Here is a 19,491-nt window from a genome sequence, read left to right as displayed (position 1 = left end):
GCACACTATCATTTTCCTCTTTTCTCTACTGAAGAAAATCTACTCTGAATCCTTGGTTTGTCTTACTGAATGGCAAGATCAGCCTCCTGGTCACCAAAGGCACTTCAGTCTTAGTCTCTCTTTCCACCAGTGGTCAGCAAACTATGTCCTCACCCATGAGCCAAATCTGGCCACCTGTCCTTTAGTGGTCTGGAAGCTAAGAATGTCTTTTGCTTTTTGTTTGTTTTGGGGATTGGCTTTTTTTCTCTTTTTTTGCATTTTTAAATGGTTATTTAAGTACCTATAGAATATCCTTGATTTTGCCTTTTGGTCCACAAAGGCTGAAGTATTTACTATCTGGACATCCTTTTTAAAAAGTCTGTAAATCCTTAAGAGGATCCTTCATAGAAGACTCCGCAAAGAAAAAACAAATATAGGTCAATGGAAGAGAAATTATAGAGAGTGAACAAACTGCTCAACAGTAGCACTCAAGTAAAAAAACACGGGTACCAAGGCAAGTCAACTGGCTGTGAGAAGGAGGAGGTTACTGCTAACATCAGAGAATAGAGAAATAGTACTGTAAGTTTCAAGGCCTTTAAAAGTGCAGAGTGCAGGAATAGAAACAGTGGGTATGGAAAACTTATTCTGAAAATTCAGCAATGGAAGAGAAGACAAACAGGCCAGTTGTTAAAGGAAAAGCAAAATCAAGTGAAGATTTCCCCTCAGGATTTAGAAAAATACAGAATGAGGTGGACAGAAGCAATTTTGGTATAAGAATAATAAAGTCAGGTGTAAGATATAACTATAGACACAGAATGGACGAGTCATCTCTCTTCACTGAAGAAAAAATTAAAAACAGGAAAGAATACTAACATGCTGCAATATGGTGAACAGGAAAACAAGCTCAGATTTAATTATTTTACTACCCCAGGAAAGCAAGAAACAAAGTTCTCTCCTAAGAGTGATAGGAGTGTATGGAACTTAAAGTAGAGTGAGAAAAGATTTAAAAATAACTTTGCAAGTAGAATAACCAACAGAACAAGTAGGACACAAAACAATCACAGAGGGGCGCCTGGGGACTCAGGTCATGATCCCAGGGTCCTGGGATCAAGTCCCGCCTCAGGCTCCCTGCAGGGAGCCTGCTTCTCTCTCTGCCTGTGTGTCTGCCTCTCTCTGTGTGTCTCTAGTAAATAAATAAGTAAAATCTTTTACAAATTTTAAAAAAGATCACAGAATAGTGAGGACCCATTTGCCCTTGAATATAAAAGCCAATGAGTTAAATGTTTTAAATTCTCAAAATAAAAACTAAGTACCACTTTGATTTTCATATGGTCTTTTAAGTATTGTCTCCCGTTAAAATTTACAGCTATATTCAACAGCAGACAACTATTAACTTAAATGTTACATTTTCACATTCAATTGTGAACCAAAAACACTTTTTTCACATATAGAATAAAATTAATATGATTTCTAGATAAGATACTTTGTGTAGTACAAATCTTAGATAGAAATAAGATATAAAAGCATCCAAAAGCAACCCCTTATTCCTTAAATTCCCCAAAGAAATGTTTTGTTAGTCTTCCCTGGCATTTACCACATCCATAAAAACTGAACTACTATGAGCCTAGAAAAACTGAAAATCTGGATAATTTTGTTATCTGACTAGCTAAGGATCAAAAATACTTTCTGAATTTTATTGAAAATACTCTGGATGGAAATTATGTTGACATATCATTTTCAGACAGTTATTACTGCATTGTCAGACAGTATATTAAGTCTAATCTAAGCAGTTTGGGACATTTTAGCACTAACAACAACAAACTATGTTGTAATATAGTGATACAAATGGTAGTTATTCAAATCTATCAGGTGCTTAATTTAGTAAATAAGGCCCAGATGGTTCTGAATTGCGCCTGCCTTTTACAACTTTCTGGTCTTTTCCCTAAATATCAGAATACAGTAATCTGTAACTCCCTAGCATGTCTAAGGAACAAAACTCTTTATCTCTAATTTACTCCTTCTAAACTTCTAGGAATTTGGAAACAAGATAAAAAGATTTGCTCAAATGTTACAGCATATGCTTTAGGATCTTTGCTGGCTGCTCATAGATGCTTTATTTGTTGGGATACAGGGATATCAGAGAAGCTCCTGCTTGGCTCTTAGCTAATTTATAGAGAAGAGGAAAGAAGCTTAATTTAGCCTCATGATAATTAACTATAGGTCTTAACTTCCTCATAAGCCTGGTGAACACCAAGGGAACAGGAATCATTATTATTTGCATTTGCAGAGTACCTGGGAGAAGTCTGACAGGAGGATTTCAATAAATCCTTTTTGAATATATCAAACTGAAATCAACTAATAGCTGATATTCCTTTTATTTTCCCAAAATCATGAATAACAAAAAAGGTGTCCTGACATTTTTAACTTAGGTAAGGACCTTTTTACCTTTATATTTTAAGCAATGTCAAGGCTTAGGGACAGAAAAAAAACTCTGAAGGAAACCTCAAGTGCTCTAAGAAGCGCTCAGTGGATGGCATATCTCTTCCTCCAGTTAGGCCCAAGGTTAAAATGTGCTGGCATGGTTAAAGGTTCTTTTAAACTCAAGACCTTGTCCTCAGTTATTAAAGCTCTCAGGGTGTATTTCCAAAGAGCGGTATGTTAACCTTAGCTCTTTGGTCTAATTCCAAGTCTGGTAATTACATACTGCCTATTAAATTCCCCTCACAATTCTAATTTAATAAGGTGGTGTTCAGTTCCCGTCAAACAGCTCAGAGCAATCCTACCAACTGCAATGCTTATTCCATAGAGTGTAAAGTTTCAGATATGATTAAGTGATCATTTAAAAGTTTTCAGGGAGGAAACGGATCAGGCATTCATTCAAATACTTTTCACTTTTAAAGTATATATATTAACTATATATTTTTTTTAATTATATTTTTTAAAAGTGGCCAAAATTCCTATAACTAAAAATGTCACAGAGGTTTTAGTTAAGTTCTGGACATGACGGTTCTATTTGTAGCTATTATAATACAAACGTGACAAGAAAAATTTTCAAGTATAGCATCTTTAAGTTTTATAAAGCAAAGGAAACCCAAAAAGAACCTCACAGACTCAAGGCAAAGGGTATTTATACTTTATCAAGACACTTATTGTAGAGGAACTGTTTCCCCATTTCTCCAACCTGCTATTATCAGAATTCAGCAGGACTATAGTAAAACATCAAGCAGATGAACAAGAGATAAAAATGAAATTAAGTGTGAATGTATGGTTATTAAATTTCAACCTTTTTCTGACAGCATATTAAAAAACATTGTGGCAATTGTGATCCTTTGCAGGGAGTTGAAGGTAGAGGAACTAGAAACAGTAACACAGAAACGATTACTCAAACTGTCCAGACTATTGCAATACAGTCCTAAACCTATCTCAATACTATCAACAGATGCAAATGTGAGTGGAATTCTAGATAAAACCGTCTTCCTTGAGAACTTATTCTATGATGGTAGTCTTAAACAAGCAAACAAACAAACAAACAAACAAAAACCCTGTTTCTGGCCATTTCAATGTGTCTTAATGACTGCTTCAAAATTAGTTCCATCTTTTAAGCACAGCCCAACTTCAGGTTCTATAAATCAATATATTACTTTAAAGTGAAAGAAAAAAAGTTTCTGTTTACTGTATTCCCTCCTCTGTATATTCTATTTGTAAAATATCCTATCATTGTTTAGAATATTGACATATCACTTAAGGAAAAATGCAACACTCTCACACTTTCAAAAAGGTAAGTTATTTAAGACTATTAAGTTGATTTTTTTTTTAATAGTAAGCTAGAGGTATAATGAAAATTCACAATCCAATCCAAAAACCTTAGCACTGAGTATGTTTGGAATTCAGATTTTTCTCCTGAGATTTAGAAGTAAGCCAAAAAAACTCAGTAATCAAACACTTTCATATTTCTGCAGCAAAATGTTAGGAATGCTTTAAACAAAGGCCCATGTCAGCTCTGATCCAGATCTGCATCAAGCAAGCTAACAAGCAACTCAGGTTTTGCCGTCAATTTCCATTTTAAGAAGTCTGCGGATTTTACATAAAAGATTGTGGACCCAACCTAAAAAAACAGAAATAGGTTAGGCAAAAGTTCTTAACTAATTTTACCCTTAAGCTTAAAAAACAGGTTATATAAATATTGTCTGCTAGCTCTTGAATTTTATTTTTTAAGATTTTATTTATTCATGAGAGTGACACAGAGAGAGAGAGAGAGAGAAAGAGAGACAGAAAGAGACACAGGCAGGCTCCATGCAGGGAGCCCGATGTGGGACTCGATCCCGAGACCCCAGGATCACGCCCTGGGCCGAAGGCAGGCACTAAACTGCTGAGCCACCCAGGGATCCCCCATCCTTGAAGTTTATAAACTTCAAGATAGTAAAAGAAATTATATTTCAACTGTTTAAGTTATTTACATTGTATTATAGAAGCTTTATAACCATATGTCCAAAGAAAATCAAATATATTTTATTAACTTTATGGCATGAAATATATAAAATATCTTCCTTTGTAGTACTTTCTGGTTAAAAAAAATTTTTCCATTTCTCTTCATTCTATAATCTTACAGTGTTGGGGGCGGGGAAGATTATATACTAGAAACCAGCATGCTTATTCTAAGAAAAATTGTGGGGCACCTGGTAACTTAGTTGGTTTAGTGTCTGATTCTGATTTTGGCTCAGGTCATGATCTCAGAGTGGTGAGATCAAGCCCCACATCCAGCTCTGTGCTGGGCATGGAGCCTGCCCCTAAGATTCCTTCCCCTTCCTACTCTGCCCCTTCCCTCTCTAGTCCCTTTAGTCCCTTGCCCCAATCATGCTCGGTCTCTCTCTTACCCTCTTTAAAAAAAAAAAGAAAAGAAAAGAAAAGAAAAGAAAAGAAAAGAAAAGAAAAGAAAAGAAAAGAAAAGAAAAGAAAAGAAAAGAAAAGAAAAGAAAAGAAAAAAGAAAGAAAGAAAAAGAACAGGAAAAAAAAAGTTGTTATGTTCTCTTGAGAACAGTATATTTGGATTGGGCAATAACAGAAATGCAAATTCCAGCCCCAAAATTTACTAGCTTTGTTACCTTGTGAAGTTAACTCTCCTGTGCTTCAGTTTCCATGTCTATAAATGAGGGAAATGATAATATGCACCACACTGAGTTGTGACCAAAAACCAAACACTACATAAAAACAGGTAAAAAATAAACCTACTGATAAAAAAAGAACAAGAACAGAGAAACAGGGGACATTAACAAATACTAGCAAAGTTAATACAATATTATCAAAATTTTCTGTGATCTTAATCACTTTTTTAAAGATTTTATTTATTTATTCATGAGAGACAAAGAAAGGAGAGAGGCAGAGACAGGCAGAGGGAGAAGCAGGCTCCATGCAGGAAGCCCGACGTGGGACTCAATCCCAGGTCTCCGGGGTCACACCCTGTGCCAAAGGTGGCGCTAAACCACTGAGCCACCCAGGCTGCCCTCTTAATCACTTTTTAAGCCCAAGATGGATTAACATAGAATCTTTTAAAAAAGTAGAATAAATGTTTACCTTTAAAAAAAAAAATGTTTACCTTTTTATTACAATAAACGTTGCAGCATTTTACTAACTGAAGTACTATGAATTGACATACATAGTATTTCTATTTTTTTGTAATAACTAATAATCATTGTCTGAACTTACAACTTCTATCAACTCCTGAAATGCCTCCAAGAAAGTTTCTGTAAAAAACAAACCAGGAATTTGCACGTGTGTTTAGCACCCAGAAAATCAGAATATTTGGCAAGTCAGTATACCTAATTCCCCGACCAGGCACCAAACATGACGGTTACTAGAAATAAACTGCTGTGCTGACTACACAATCCTACCAGACACTGCATGAAGTCTTACCTATCCTCATCTTTGTCGTACAGTTGGTAATAATCTCCACAGCCATTCCAGAAGGTGTTATCCACGACTTCTTGCCTTCCCGCGGTGGCCCCACTTTCTGCTGTGACTTGGTTATGTTCTGTTTCCCTACGAGTCACTCTTGAATAAGGTGGATCCAAGAACATGCAGTCATGTTCTCCATCGTAGTCATCACATTTTATTAAGAGGTCATCTGAGCCATTTTCCTCAACTTCCAAAGCCTCCCTCCATCTCTGAACACTTCTTTGTTTAGCCTCATGTCTATTAAAACCTGTTTCTTGGTCCACCTGGCTTGAGCTTATCAGTTTTCTAACTTTGGGCCTCACTACCTGCTCAGGAAAACTTCCCTGGTTCTTGTTCTTCTCACTAGTATTTTGTTCACGGCAGACATGCCCAGGGGCACATGCTGCATCTTCAGCTACACTTTCTCTCTGACTCTCCTGGCTAGTACTATTTTGTTGTTTCTCTCTAACACCTTCATCTTCAGAAGAGGACCTCTGAAATTCCTGATTGTTCTGACTGACAAACTCAGGATCAGCAGCAGAACTTTTGACTAACGGTGCTGAATCTAACTCTTCAAATTCATCTCTTATTTCACAGTTGAACGCGGGAACTGGTGGTGAAAGAGCAGTGTATGCCTCTACCTCTCCATTTGCCAACTCAAATATTGTATTGCCCAATGTTTCCTGATATCCACCACCTTCCACAACCTCTGCAGAAAGCTGAAGACGGTCATTGGCCTCTCCATGTGGGCCGTTTGGATCGTAAGAGTCCGTCTGAACCAGTGAAATTCCGTTTTGTACACTTGAAGCACTGCAAACTTCTGGAGTATATTCTCCCTCAGAGTGATTATGAGGATCGGTACTGCTTCCTAAAGTCTCCCTGCCCTCCTCACTATGATGCACTGCAGTGAAGGATGGACTGCTCTCAATGGTTTCATTCAATGTTGTATCACAAATGGGAACTTCAGTTTCACTTTTTTCAAATAAAGGGTCATTGGGTAAAGAAGAATGAACTTGATCCAATGGACTGGAACCTTCATAGAGAACAAAGAAAACATATTTGGAGACATTAGATATAATTTTATTTAATAATGACTATTCAAGTAGAAATTATGCCAATTACTACCCACTTGAATACAAGTGAGTTTCTCCGGCAGGACTTCTGTTCTCCCTACCTTAACTGAGAGGGCACCCTGGTTACCCTACGAGATCATTTATGCCATTGTGTAGCCCCTCAGTAACCTCTCCATCAGAGGTCTTTGGAAGTTTTCCACGTAAATCCTTATACCTAAAACATTCTGTATAGGACATTAAAAGGAGAGGCTAGTGAGAAACTACACAATGAGAGGCATAAGTCAAGTCACAGGGTAACCAATCTGCCCTACCAGCTGCTGGGGCACACAATTCAAACTTAACTTCTTTTATTACATGCAGGTAAAAAAACTTCAACAGTACTTTTGATAGATAAAAGAATAGGCTATAGATCTAACAGAAATGAAACTCTATTGGTTCGATGTCAATTCAGAAGATTATATCTCAGTCTCCAGATATATATTAGATTTGTATCCCCCAAATGGATTATTTTATAATACATCTATAATAATGTGTTAACTTTAGATATGTGATAGCTATGATTACAAAACAACAAAAAAGACAACATGCTGAATTTCTCTGCCATCGTTTGTTACAATCTTGAGACAAGAATAAAATCATTTCTACAAATCACTTTTAAGCGACTACCTTTTATGACTACCATTGTAATAATAAAAAATGAAGGTATCTGAGAATTATTGTAATAAAAATTTGTAAGTTAGAAATAACTAAGGATCAGTCTTGTCAAATCACAGAAAGGCTACTTTAACAGAATGAACTTATCAGCTAATAATTTTGACTTTTGTTTATAAATGACAGTAAAAATAATGTAGAATTATCAAATTTACTCAGAATAAGAAGACCACACTCCAGCCCCAAAATGTACAATTATAGTACATGGGTATCTGCAAAATACTTTCTCAAACCACTGAATATTAAGAAATTTTAATTAAATAACTATTATTTGACATTTGTATCTCATAAAATGATTTAAAAAAAAAACAAATTAGCCAAGCTAAATTATTTGGGGCTACAATTAAAACAAAAAAGCTATTCAACATAATATGCAAGAAAAATATATTCAGCTCACACTGCAAATTTTTTTGATTGAGAGATGAAGATTTCCACTGGCCGAAGGATGTGAGAAGGTAATCACTGCTAAGGCAGTATAATTATATTTTAACAACTGGCTGTATTCTATTTTCTTCTAGGTTTAAATGTATATAGTATTAATATCAAATTCAATTAAAGTATCAAAATTGAATTTGATAGGAAATGTACACGATTGTACTCATAGACACATAAAGCTCACACACAATTTCAAATATTACAAGATCAATTCCTACATGCTACTAACAGCTCTTATGTAATTCCATGTTGCACACCTGTGGAATTTTCCTTTGGAACATCATCTAGTTCCAACACTTCATAGTCATCACCAGCTCGACCTAAACTTCTTTCGTGCCTGGTCATACACGGTTTAAAACTGACATAGGCATGTCTTCTTCCGTATCTCCTGCCTGTGATTGTCTGATACCCTCCTGCTGGTTTGGGCCAGGCAGCCTTGCTGGATTCTTGATCCATTGCTGAAAAACAGAGTTGAAAATAAGAGAGGCACACAATGATTTTTATTCTGGTGACCAGCAGGGATATTAATTCAACATATATCCTATTACTTGCTACCGAACATCCTGTATACTTTACTAATACTGTAAAACATATGTGAAAGGTAGACATGAAACATTATGTTAGAGAGTTATGTGCCTCTTTACTCCTCCAAAAAAATAGCTTTTAAAGTTTGGTACTTTTAAGATAGTCTAGATTTTTATGATGTGACCTACTAAAAAGAATTTTTCATATGCCAAATTCATACACCATACTAAAAAAGCTCATTAATGATTGGGACAATAATTCTACGAATTATCTAAGAAAGTACCTTATGTATAACTGCTTAATACTTATTTGTTGAATTACTAGCACATGAAATGCTGATTTTAATTACATTAAGAGTGAATACATTCCTACCCAAGATAACAGGTAACTTCTTTAACTGGCAGTTATACTATCTATCATGAAGAACCAACTGGACCATAATAAAACATAGCCCAAAGATTAGGGTCAGATAAAATTCTCCAAAAGAATACAGTGATGAGCCAAGTCAAAGACATGCTACCTCAATGTTCCAAAACTACCAATGGTATACATTATGGTAGGAAAAGCCAGAAACACTTGCACAACTTAAATACTAAGTTCTGATGGCTGAAGGACACATAGCAGTAAACAGCAGCACCTTTAACAAGAACATTACCATATCTATATATAAAAAAGTTCAACTTTCTTTAGTCAATTAGATTTTACATATATTACACAAGAGCTAGATAAAATATTTTGCAACAGTATATGAAACAGTCAGTTAATAGAACAGTTACGTATTTTTGTTGTATTGCATTGAAATAAGAAATATAATTGCTTTCAAGCACAAATGAAAAACATATATGTATTTATAACATACAGTTCTCAAGTTTTATAGTTCTTTAATCCCTTCAATAACCTATGAGGTAGATACTGCACTTCATTTTAAAGATCAAAAAATTAAAGTTAAAATTCAGTATTTAGCAACTTGTCCAATAACTGAATAGAATGACTTCAGAACCAGTGTCCTTAACAATTCCTCCAAAGGAACAGTCTCCAAAATGTAAAGCACAAGATAAGCCAAGGAAGTACGGAAAGAAAATATGAGAATTTGTATACTTATTTTCATATCAAAACTTAGAAATTAAGCTTTACAAATATTCAATATGTGGACCAAAAATGCCTTTAAATAAGACCACGATCCCACATTATATACTGTACTCCAGGTATCTAGAGAGGAAAACACAAAGTCCTCAATACAGAACTCACACAGACACTTCACTTACCTGCCGGCTCTTTTTCAGTATACTGTGACATATATGGCAGTTTTCGTGGGCCCAGTTCAGTGCAATTATGGATGTGATTTAGTTTTTACTCACACAATAAGCTGCAGACAATTCCTACAAAGAAACAATGGATGAAACAAAATAATAATACAAAAAGCACAAAACAAAAATGACAAAACTAATACTCCTCCTAGTGAAGCTCTTCGTTAGCCCCATTATCAGAAAAATATAATCTGATCTGACAAGGCCATCAAAAAATCTTTAGACTACCAAGATGGCTATTTGAAAAGTTACATCTCCTCTTGAAAAACCTTGTTGTAAATATGTATCATCCTTAAGACTGACAATGATAACAATGATAAATGATAATTTAAAAGTAAATAAGCAAATACACTGGGATAAGCGTTGAATGAAGTATCTGACCAAAATATCTGGGAGTCTACCACACTATGCTATCTTTGCTTCTCCATCAAGCACTATAGCTCCTTTAGCCCTGGCACTGTTAAAAGAAGTTAACCCTAAGAATACAGACTTTATTTTAAAAATGTATAATCGAGATGCCTGGGTGGCTCAGCAGTTAAGCATCTGCCTTTGGCTCAGGGCGTGACTCCGGGGCCCTGGGACCGAGTCCCACATCGGGCTCCCTGCATGGAGCCTGCTTCTCCCTCTGCCTGTGTCTCTGCCTCTCTCTTTCTCTGTGTGTGTCTCTCATGAATGAATAAATAAAATCTTTAAAAAATGTATAATGGCTTATGACGATTAAAAATTAATGTGTATAAATAATGATATTTGGGCAGTCCCAGTGGCGCAGCAGTTTAGCGCTGCCTGCAGCCTGGGGTGTGATCCTGGAAACCCGAGATCGAGTCCCACGTCGGGCTTCCTGCGTGGAGCCTGCTTCTCCCTCTGCCTGTGTCTCTGCTTCTCTGTCTCTCTCTCTCTCTCTGAATGAATAAATCTTAAAAAAAAATGATATTCTTTACAATAATCAATTTACCATTCAGATATTTTTATCCCAAATAAGAACCTAAATTGGAAAAACTAAATATTATCATGTAACAAATATAAAAAGACCTTTTTTTTTGAAATTAATCCATTTATTATTTCAAAAGTTGCAAACTGTGCTTTTTAAAAAACTGTGGTACGGGCTTACGTTTCAATTTAAACACCTTATTTACTTAAACACTGGAGCTATTGCTAACTGACCATCACCACTTATTAGAAGATGATAGTTCTTTACAACCACGAGGATGGAACTAGAGGATATTATGCTAAGGGAAATAAGTCAATCAGAGAAAGACAATTATCATAAGCTCTCACTCATATGTAGAATTTAAGAAACAAAACAGAGGATCAAAGGGGAAGGGAGGATAAAATAAATCAAGATGAAATCAGAGAGGGAGACAAACCATAAGAGACTCTTAACCAAAGGGAAGAAAGAAACAGGGTCGCTGGAGGGGCGGGGGGAGGGGATGGGGTAACTGGGGGATGGACATTAAAGAGGGCACGTGAGGGATGTAAAGAGCCCTGGGTGTCATATAAAACTGATGAATCCATGAACTCTACCTCTGAAACTAACAATAATACATTATATGTTAATTGTGTTCAAATTTTAAAAGTAAAAAAAGAATACAAAAAAAGATAGTTCTGCAAATGAGCTTAACCATATATGTTATGTGTCTAGTCATAGATTATTATGTATTAATATACAACTAGGAGTACAGATATACACTCTCCCATTAAATTATAAATTCAGTAACAGGTTGTGATCCTCTAATATATCTGAACCAAGTCATACTGTTAGCAACAGCTAAAGGGTAAATAATACCAATAATAATAAAAAAAAACTTACCATACTGGCAAAAACATAAACCCTAATTAATATTGTTTTAGTACTAAGAAAAGCGACCTGAAATAACTTAAATCTTCACATATTCACAGTACAGTATGTGGCAATTGTAAAGGATGACCATGGATTTAAGTTCACGAGTATTTCACCCTAAGTCTTTTATTTTTTAGGGATTTTATTTATTTGATAGAGACAGCGCATGCGCATGCACAAGTAGAATGGCAAGCAGAGAGAGAGGGAGAAGCAGACTCCCCATTGGGCAGGGAACCTGACCCAGGGTCCATCCCAGGACCCTGGGGGTCATGACCTGAGCCGAAGGCAGACACTTGACCCACTGAGCCATCCAGGCGCCCCCAAAGTCTTTTCTTTAGAATAAAGCTTTATTTCACCATGTTCCAGGCACTATTTCCAGTACTGAGGATACAATAATGAACAAAGAGGACAAATACTTGTCCATATTCCTGTCCTTCTAAAATTATGGTATTAACACTATACAAAACAAGAAGTAAATAAATAGCTGAGTAAAATAAGTCAATCGGAGAAGGACAAACATTATATGGTCTCATTCATTTGGGGAATATAAATAATAGTGAAAGGGAATAGAAGGGAAGGGAAAAAGGTAGGAAATATCAGAAAGGGAGACAGAATATGAAGACTCCTAACTCTGGGAAACGAACTAGGGGTGGTGGAAGAGGAGGAGGGTGGGGGGTTGGGGGGAATGGGTGACGGGCACTGAGGGGGGCACTTGACGGGATGAGCACTGGGTATTATTCTGTATGTTGGCAAATTGAACACCAATAAAAAATGAATTTATTATTTAAAAAAAAGAAGTAAATAAATAGACAATACATACTATGGAGCAAAATAAACGAGAGAATAAAGAGTTGCTGAGGGTGTGCAACTTAAAATAGGGTGGCTAGGGAAAACCTCACTGAGAAGGATCATCTGAGCAAACACCTGTGAGGGAGAGAGCCATGTGTCAATCTAGGGAAAAATACATTTCGGGCAGAACAAAAGAAAGTTCCTGAGTTGAGAACTTCCAGATGTGATCATAAAAAGAAGTCTGAAATGGAATGAACAAGAGAGCAACAGGTGAGATTAGAAAATTAATTAGGGTGGGTGTGATGGGGGTGAGGTGCAACAGACAGATCACATGGGCCCTCACAAGGATGATGCAAGCAATGTAGGTTTATTCTGAATGAGCTGGACCACCACTGAAGAGTTCTGAACACAGAACAGATATTACTTCACTTCTGTTTTAAGAGGAATACTCTGGCTACTGTTTTGGATAGACTGAAGGGGAACACGGTCAAAGGCCAGGAGCCTGGTTGCAAAGCTATCGAAATCATACTGGCCAGAGACAATAGTTTAGACCAGGGTAAAAACGGAGGTGCTGACTGCGAAAGCAGTGTCCACAAAATCTTCTGACAAAGGTTATAAAATAAGGTAAGGAGTCAAGGTCGAATCTAAGTTTTATAGCCTGGCCGACTAGAAACAAGAATTACCATGAACTGAAATAGGAAAATTTGTGGAAGAAGCAAGTTTGGAGAAGGTATCTTCGGTGCACTTTTTTTTTTTTTAAAGATTTATTTACTCATGAGAGACACAGAGAGAGAGAGAGAGAAAGGCAGAGACACAGGCAGAGGAGGAAGCAGGCTCTCTGTGGGGAGCCCGATGTGAGACCCCAGGGTCATGCCCTGGGCCAAAGGCAAACAAACACTTGACCACTGAGTCACCCAGGGGCCCCAGTCTCTTCAGTTTGGTTTTTGATGTATAAATTTGAGACGCCTATCAGACACTCTAGTAGAACTGATAGGAGTCTGCAGTTGACTAAACACTGAGCTGCCAATATAATGTGGGAGTCATCAGTATATAGATAATATTCAAAAAGGCATGGGCCTGGAAGACAGGACATCTGAGTGTACTTGGAGAAGGAAAAAAGTTTAAGGACTGAGCCCTGTGATGATCCAACACGAGGAGGCCAGGAAAAAAGAAGTATCAGAAAAACTGACAGAGGCCAATGAGAGAAAAGGAAAATCCCGGAGTGTGGATGCCAAATGAAGAGTGCCTCAGACAGAAGAACTGAAGACTGTGCCAAATGCTAAGAGATAAAGTATGAGAAGGATCTACAACTGGCCGCTGAACTTAGCAACATGCAGGATACTGAAGATCTCGACAAGGGCACCTTGGCTAGAACGGTGGATATAAAAGCCTGATGAGAATACTGTCAAGAGACAGTGAGAGAAAACTGGAACAGAAAAGAGTACAGGAAAACTGGGAATCACGGTTTCTGAATAACAGGGTTTTTTTGTTTTTGTTTTTGTTTTTTAAATAGGCTCCATATTCAGCATGGAGCCCAACTCAGGATCTCAGGATCCTGAGATCAAGCCCTCAGCTGAGATCAAGAGCTGGTCACTTAACCTACTGAGTCACCTAGGTGCCCCTGAAAAATTCTTTAATGCGATTCCACTTGTTTCCTAAAGATATTCTCTTCTGAGCCCTCCAACTTCCTCATCTAAACTTAGTCTACTTGTTCTCAAGGCCTGTGACCCCTGCTCTGATAACTTTTGGTTATACTTCTAAGTCTCCTGATTTGAATTCCATGTTCACAATGGGACACACAATATGGAGGTGTGTGTCTCTGTCTGTCTTTACTAGAAGATCAAGTAATTGTTTCAGAAATTTTATGTAAGAAGGTAAACTCTGGGTCCTTGCATGCCTTCCTCACGCTTTAGGTTAGGGCAAGACAACACCATTTTTTCCAAACTCTGAGAGGCACTGTTTTTTAGCATCTCATGTTGCATACAGCATCTCATCCTGCTTATTTAGTTCTCATTTTTTAGTAAGTAAATCAATTTTTCTTCCTGGAATATTTAGGATATCCTCTTAATAAATGATATTCTATAATGTCACAAGGACTGTTTTAGGGGTAGGCCATTTTAAAATTTCTCCTACAGAGGCCTGATTAGGTTTTAAAAGATTCCTGTCAATTTGTCTCAAAGACGTCCTTTTTTAAAAATCCTATTTTCTCTGTATTTGGCCTACGTAGATGAATCCTTTGTCTGTAAACTTATCTTTCTCATTTTCACTCTGAGATGGTAAACTTCATCTACTTTTACTTCCAGCCTTCCAATACTCTCGGTAATAATCTTTTAAATTTCTTGTACTTTCCGGGGATTCCTGGGTGGTTCAGTGGTTTGGTGCCTGCCTTTGGCCGAGGGCAATCCTGGAGTCCCGGGATCGAGTCCTGTGCCGGGCTCCCTGCATGGAGCCTGCTTCTCCTTCTGCCTGTGTCTCTGCCTCTATCATGAATAAGTAAATTTAAAATATCTTAATAAATAAATAAATAAATAAATAAATAAATAAATTTCTTATACTTTCCTTTCTTGTTCTCTGCTTTTTCTTATTATTGTGACCACTATTACTTTCAATAGTGGTTCATGCGTTATGAATGGAATGTAGACTAGAACCTCTCTGCAGATACTAAATGTTTTTATTTCCCCTAGGGCCAGCCATAGTCAAGTATCTACAAAAGTGCTAATCTCATTTCGATATAAAAAAGAAAAAAGCAGAACAGGAAGGAGAGAGGATGAATAACAAGAAATAACCACCACAGTGGTGTCAGATAAATAGTTATTCATCAGTCCCAAATTTGTATCACAACTGAATCAGAAACATTCGGTCTCTGAGTTCCTTCCCTCTGAAAAGATGTTTGCTTTGCTGAATTAGTCTCTCGTTCCTTGTACTATTATTCACTTGATAAGTAACCTATGATTCCCCTCTACCTATGACAATTATTCAATTCAAAATATTTGGGATTTTTATATATTCCTAATTATTATAAAGCAAATTATATACATGTGTTGTTAAGAATTATATGAGTCAATCAACAAAGCATTAATTCTAGATCTTATTAGCCTAGAAGTCATCACCTTATCATTTTTTTTTTATGATAGTCACACAGAGAGAGAGAGAGAGGCAGAGACACAGGCAGAGGGAGAAGCAGGCTCCATGCACCGGGAGCCCAATGTGGGATTTGATCCCAGGTCTCCAGGATCGCGCCCTGGGCCAAAGGCAGGCTCCAAACCGCTGCGCCATCCAGGGATCCCATCACCTTATCATTTTAACTAGCATCATGCAAGCAGCTATAAAGAGACAACAGAAACAACCCTCAAAAGAATAGGTAAAGGGAAAGCAGTAGGACTTAGAGTGGTGATTTTCAAAACAAATGCTTTGTTTTATTTTTACTTGAATGCACTATGTCTATTAAATGCACTGCTTCTAGTACATGGTCTAACGTAACATGTATGTAAACGGCTGAACAAGTGGATAAATGAACAATTCTGTTGTATGAATTGATATTCTTTCTTCAAAAACCAGAATCTGTACCCCTTCAATGTGGATTGTACTTAGTGATTTGTTTCTACTGAAGACAATGTGACAGCAGTGACAACGTATAATGCACAAGATCAGGGCATACAGGGCATTGTGGCTTCCTCCTTGCTCTCTTAGCTCACTCTCTGGAAGAAGCAAGCTGCTATATCATGAGCTCATTCCAGTAATCCTAAGGTCCACATGTTGAGGAACTGGCAGTTCCTGCCAAGAGCCAGAAGGAACTGACGTCTTCCAGTAATAGCCATGTGAATGAACTACACAGGGAAGCAGCACCTTAAGTCCCAATCAAGCCTTCAGGTGACTGTAATCCCGACCTATATCCTGACTGCAACCTCATGAGGCTATGAGACAAACCACTCAGCCATGCTACTCCTGAATTTCTGACTCAGAAACTATGAGATATAAATGCTCAGAGCTGCTAGGTCTATTGAAGTAAAACAAATTATCGTGTAATAAGTAAAAAATACAAATAATTTAAACTACGTATACTTAGATACTAGATTTTCTCATACTTCTACCTTTTACTAGAACAAAGATTTTCTAATACCAACTCATAAAAGTGTATTTTCTCCCCTTTAAAAGATATGCTCATTCTCAGCATAGAAAGTGCCATGTTAGGTAGGGTTGACAGTGTCAAAATAAATTATACTGGTGTTTTGCTTGCAGGCAACGTCAGAACTGCCACTTAGCTCCTCTATTCTGTTATCTAATGAATATTTACTAAAAAGCTACTGAATCAGGAACACTTACTTTTAGAATTTAAATCTGGCTGATTTAAGTGAAATTTTAGCCAAAGAGAAGGAGAAATCAGTTAAATTTCCAAAAGAATTTCACCTGAAAGCTTGGATCTATACCCCTGTGACCTATGTGCTGGGAGCCAAAAATAACACACTTCAAAAAAAAAAAAAAAAAAAACACACACACACACACAAAATAGAGGTATAATTGACATATTAGTGTTGAGTATATAACATAATGACTTGATATTTGTACATACTGCTAAATGATCATCAAAGTAAATCTAATTAATATCCATCACCATAAACACTAATAAAATTTTTTCTTGTGATGAGAACTTCTAAGAGGTTAGGTTACCAACCTTCAAATATACAACATTGTATTATTAACTATAGAAACCCATGACTTATTTTGTAACTGAACGTTTGTACCTTTTACCCCTCTTTGCCTATTTTGCTGGCCTCCCACTCCCACTTCTGGTGACCACCAATCCGCTCTCTGTATCTATGAGCTTTATGGGTTTTTTTTTTTTTTTTTTTAACTAATTTCACATATGAGATCATATAGTATTTGTCTCTTTCTGTTTTAGTAAGTATAATGCTCTCAAGGTCCATCCATTTTACTGAAAATGGCATGGTCTCATTATTTTTTATGGTTGAATAATACTCCATTGTGTGTGCATGCAAGGACACACACACACTGCATCTTTTTTCTTCTCCAGGAAAATCTTCCCTCCTTCCTGCTTTCCTTTCTTCTTCCTTTTTTTTTTTTTTTTTTTTTTTTGCTTAAAATGACAAATTTATTCTCTCATAGTTCTGGAGATTAAGGGTCCAAAATCAGGGAGTCAATAGCACCATATTTTCTTCCAAAGGCTCTAGCAGAGAATCCTTTTCGCACTTCTGGCTTCTGGTGAATGCCAGTAAACCTCTGTATTCCTTGGCTTTACACCACATTTTCTTTATCCATTCATCCAAGAACAGACACTTAGGCTATTTCCATATTTCGGCCGTTGTAAATAATGCTGTAATGAATATGGGGGTGCATATATCTTTTTTTTTTTTTGCATATATCTTCTTAAGTTAGTATTTTTGTTTTCTTCAGATAAATACCCAGGAGTGGAATAGCTGGATCATCTATTTTTAATTTTTTTAGAAACTTCCATTCTGCCTTCCATAGTGGCTGCACCAGCTTATATTGTCCCCAAGAGTGCACAAGGGTTTCTTTCTTTTCATATCCCCGTCAACACTCGTGATTTTCTTGCCTTTTTGATAAAAGCCATTCTAACAGATGTAAGTTGATATTTCATCGATTTGCATTTCTCTGATGATTAGTGATGTTGAGCATATTTTCACGTACCTGCTGCCCATCTATATGTTGTCTTCAGAAAAATATCTACTCATATCTTCTGCCCATTTTCTAACTGGATTTTTTTTTTTGCTATTGAGTTGTAAGAATTCATAATATGTTTTCGATATTAACCCTGATAAAGATGTATAATTTGCAACCATTTCCTCCTACTTAGTAGGCTGCTTATAAATAACTCATTGTTTAAGTGTCCTTCCTAGGAAGAAACAGAAAAGTTAAGAAGCAAATAAATTTAATCCAACTATCTGAAGGGCAATGTTTTGATTACTCTTCCAAATTCATTGGAAAATTTGTTCCTTATTCTCTCATATTTATGTTCTAAAATTATTTCCTAAAACTCCTCATAAAACAAATTTCTAAAATTATCTAGCCTGATTTTCTTTCAGGAAAATAATTATTTAGTCATACAAAATTCTGGTAATTATTATCAAACTTGAGCTATAAATTCAATAATGCAAACTGACAAATGCTGCTAGCAGGCTGTTTTGTATATGTTAGAACCAATTTTATTTTAACTTAGTTTACTAACATTATCTCATCTATTTTTAGCTGCTAAGGCAAAGTAAATATTCCAAGAGATTAATAAAGTATCTATTTTGAATAACAATCTAAACTTGCATTTAAATTATTTCTCATACTCACATATTGTTTTTAATCTATCTCTGGATTTTTCATATCTTTTCTAGGCACAAGCACAAATGGCTGCTTTTACATACAGACAACTGCAAAATATTCCACTAGATATAACCAGCAGATACACAATAAATAAGGATTAAGGTAACATTACTCCCATATATTGCTATAAACAAGTGGACACATTAATAAATTAACAGAGTCAATTGCAGCAAATCAAATAATGTACTAATAATCACTAGACTTTGAAGTCACAGGCTGCTACATAAGAAAAGTTCCAGGATGTGACTACTAGATTCTGTAAATGAACAACTGTTAAATTTCTGAGGTCAAATGGGTTTGCTATTCCTAGTAATACAAAGATAAAAAGCTAAGCTTACTTAAATACTATCTTTCTTGACAACTTTTCTGTAAATTACTGAAAAAGAATAAACTCATTATTGATACAGTGAAATTTTCACTAAAAAACACAAAATATATGTAATCAGAAACAAACCTTTAGATAATCCCAAATTCTTATATTTAAGTAATTTAAAAACTTTACTTCTAATTGGTTATGGTAAAGCCTCTATCTCACCAAAAATTGTTTAAAAAA

The 19,491-nt window shown here is 36.2% G+C and overlaps 1 protein-coding gene across 2 annotated transcripts in view; it reads right to left on the bottom strand.

Annotated features, from left to right (window-relative positions):
• The window catches only part of PJA2 (praja ring finger ubiquitin ligase 2), a 285,426-nt gene that overhangs the window by 35,524 nt on the left and 230,411 nt on the right, over positions 1 to 19,491 (bottom strand). For both annotated transcript variants that reach the window (XM_077861783.1, XM_077861782.1), the window contains 3 exons: positions 9,920 to 10,033; positions 8,387 to 8,587; positions 5,890 to 6,943 (listed from right to left, as the gene is read on the bottom strand). In XM_077861783.1, coding sequence (XP_077717909.1) covers positions 5,890 to 6,943; positions 8,387 to 8,587; positions 9,920 to 9,950 — 1,286 coding nt within the window. In that variant the 5' untranslated portion in view covers positions 9,951 to 10,033. The remainder of the gene's footprint in view (positions 1 to 5,889; positions 6,944 to 8,386; positions 8,588 to 9,919; positions 10,034 to 19,491) is intronic.

The sequence above is a fragment of the Canis aureus genome, chromosome 2 (genome assembly GCF_053574225.1).
Source record: "Canis aureus isolate CA01 chromosome 2, VMU_Caureus_v.1.0, whole genome shotgun sequence".
Taxonomy (NCBI): Eukaryota; Metazoa; Chordata; class Mammalia; order Carnivora; family Canidae; genus Canis; species Canis aureus.
The sequence above is the reverse complement of the archived record's forward strand: the minus strand, read 5'-3'. Positions and strand labels throughout refer to the sequence as shown.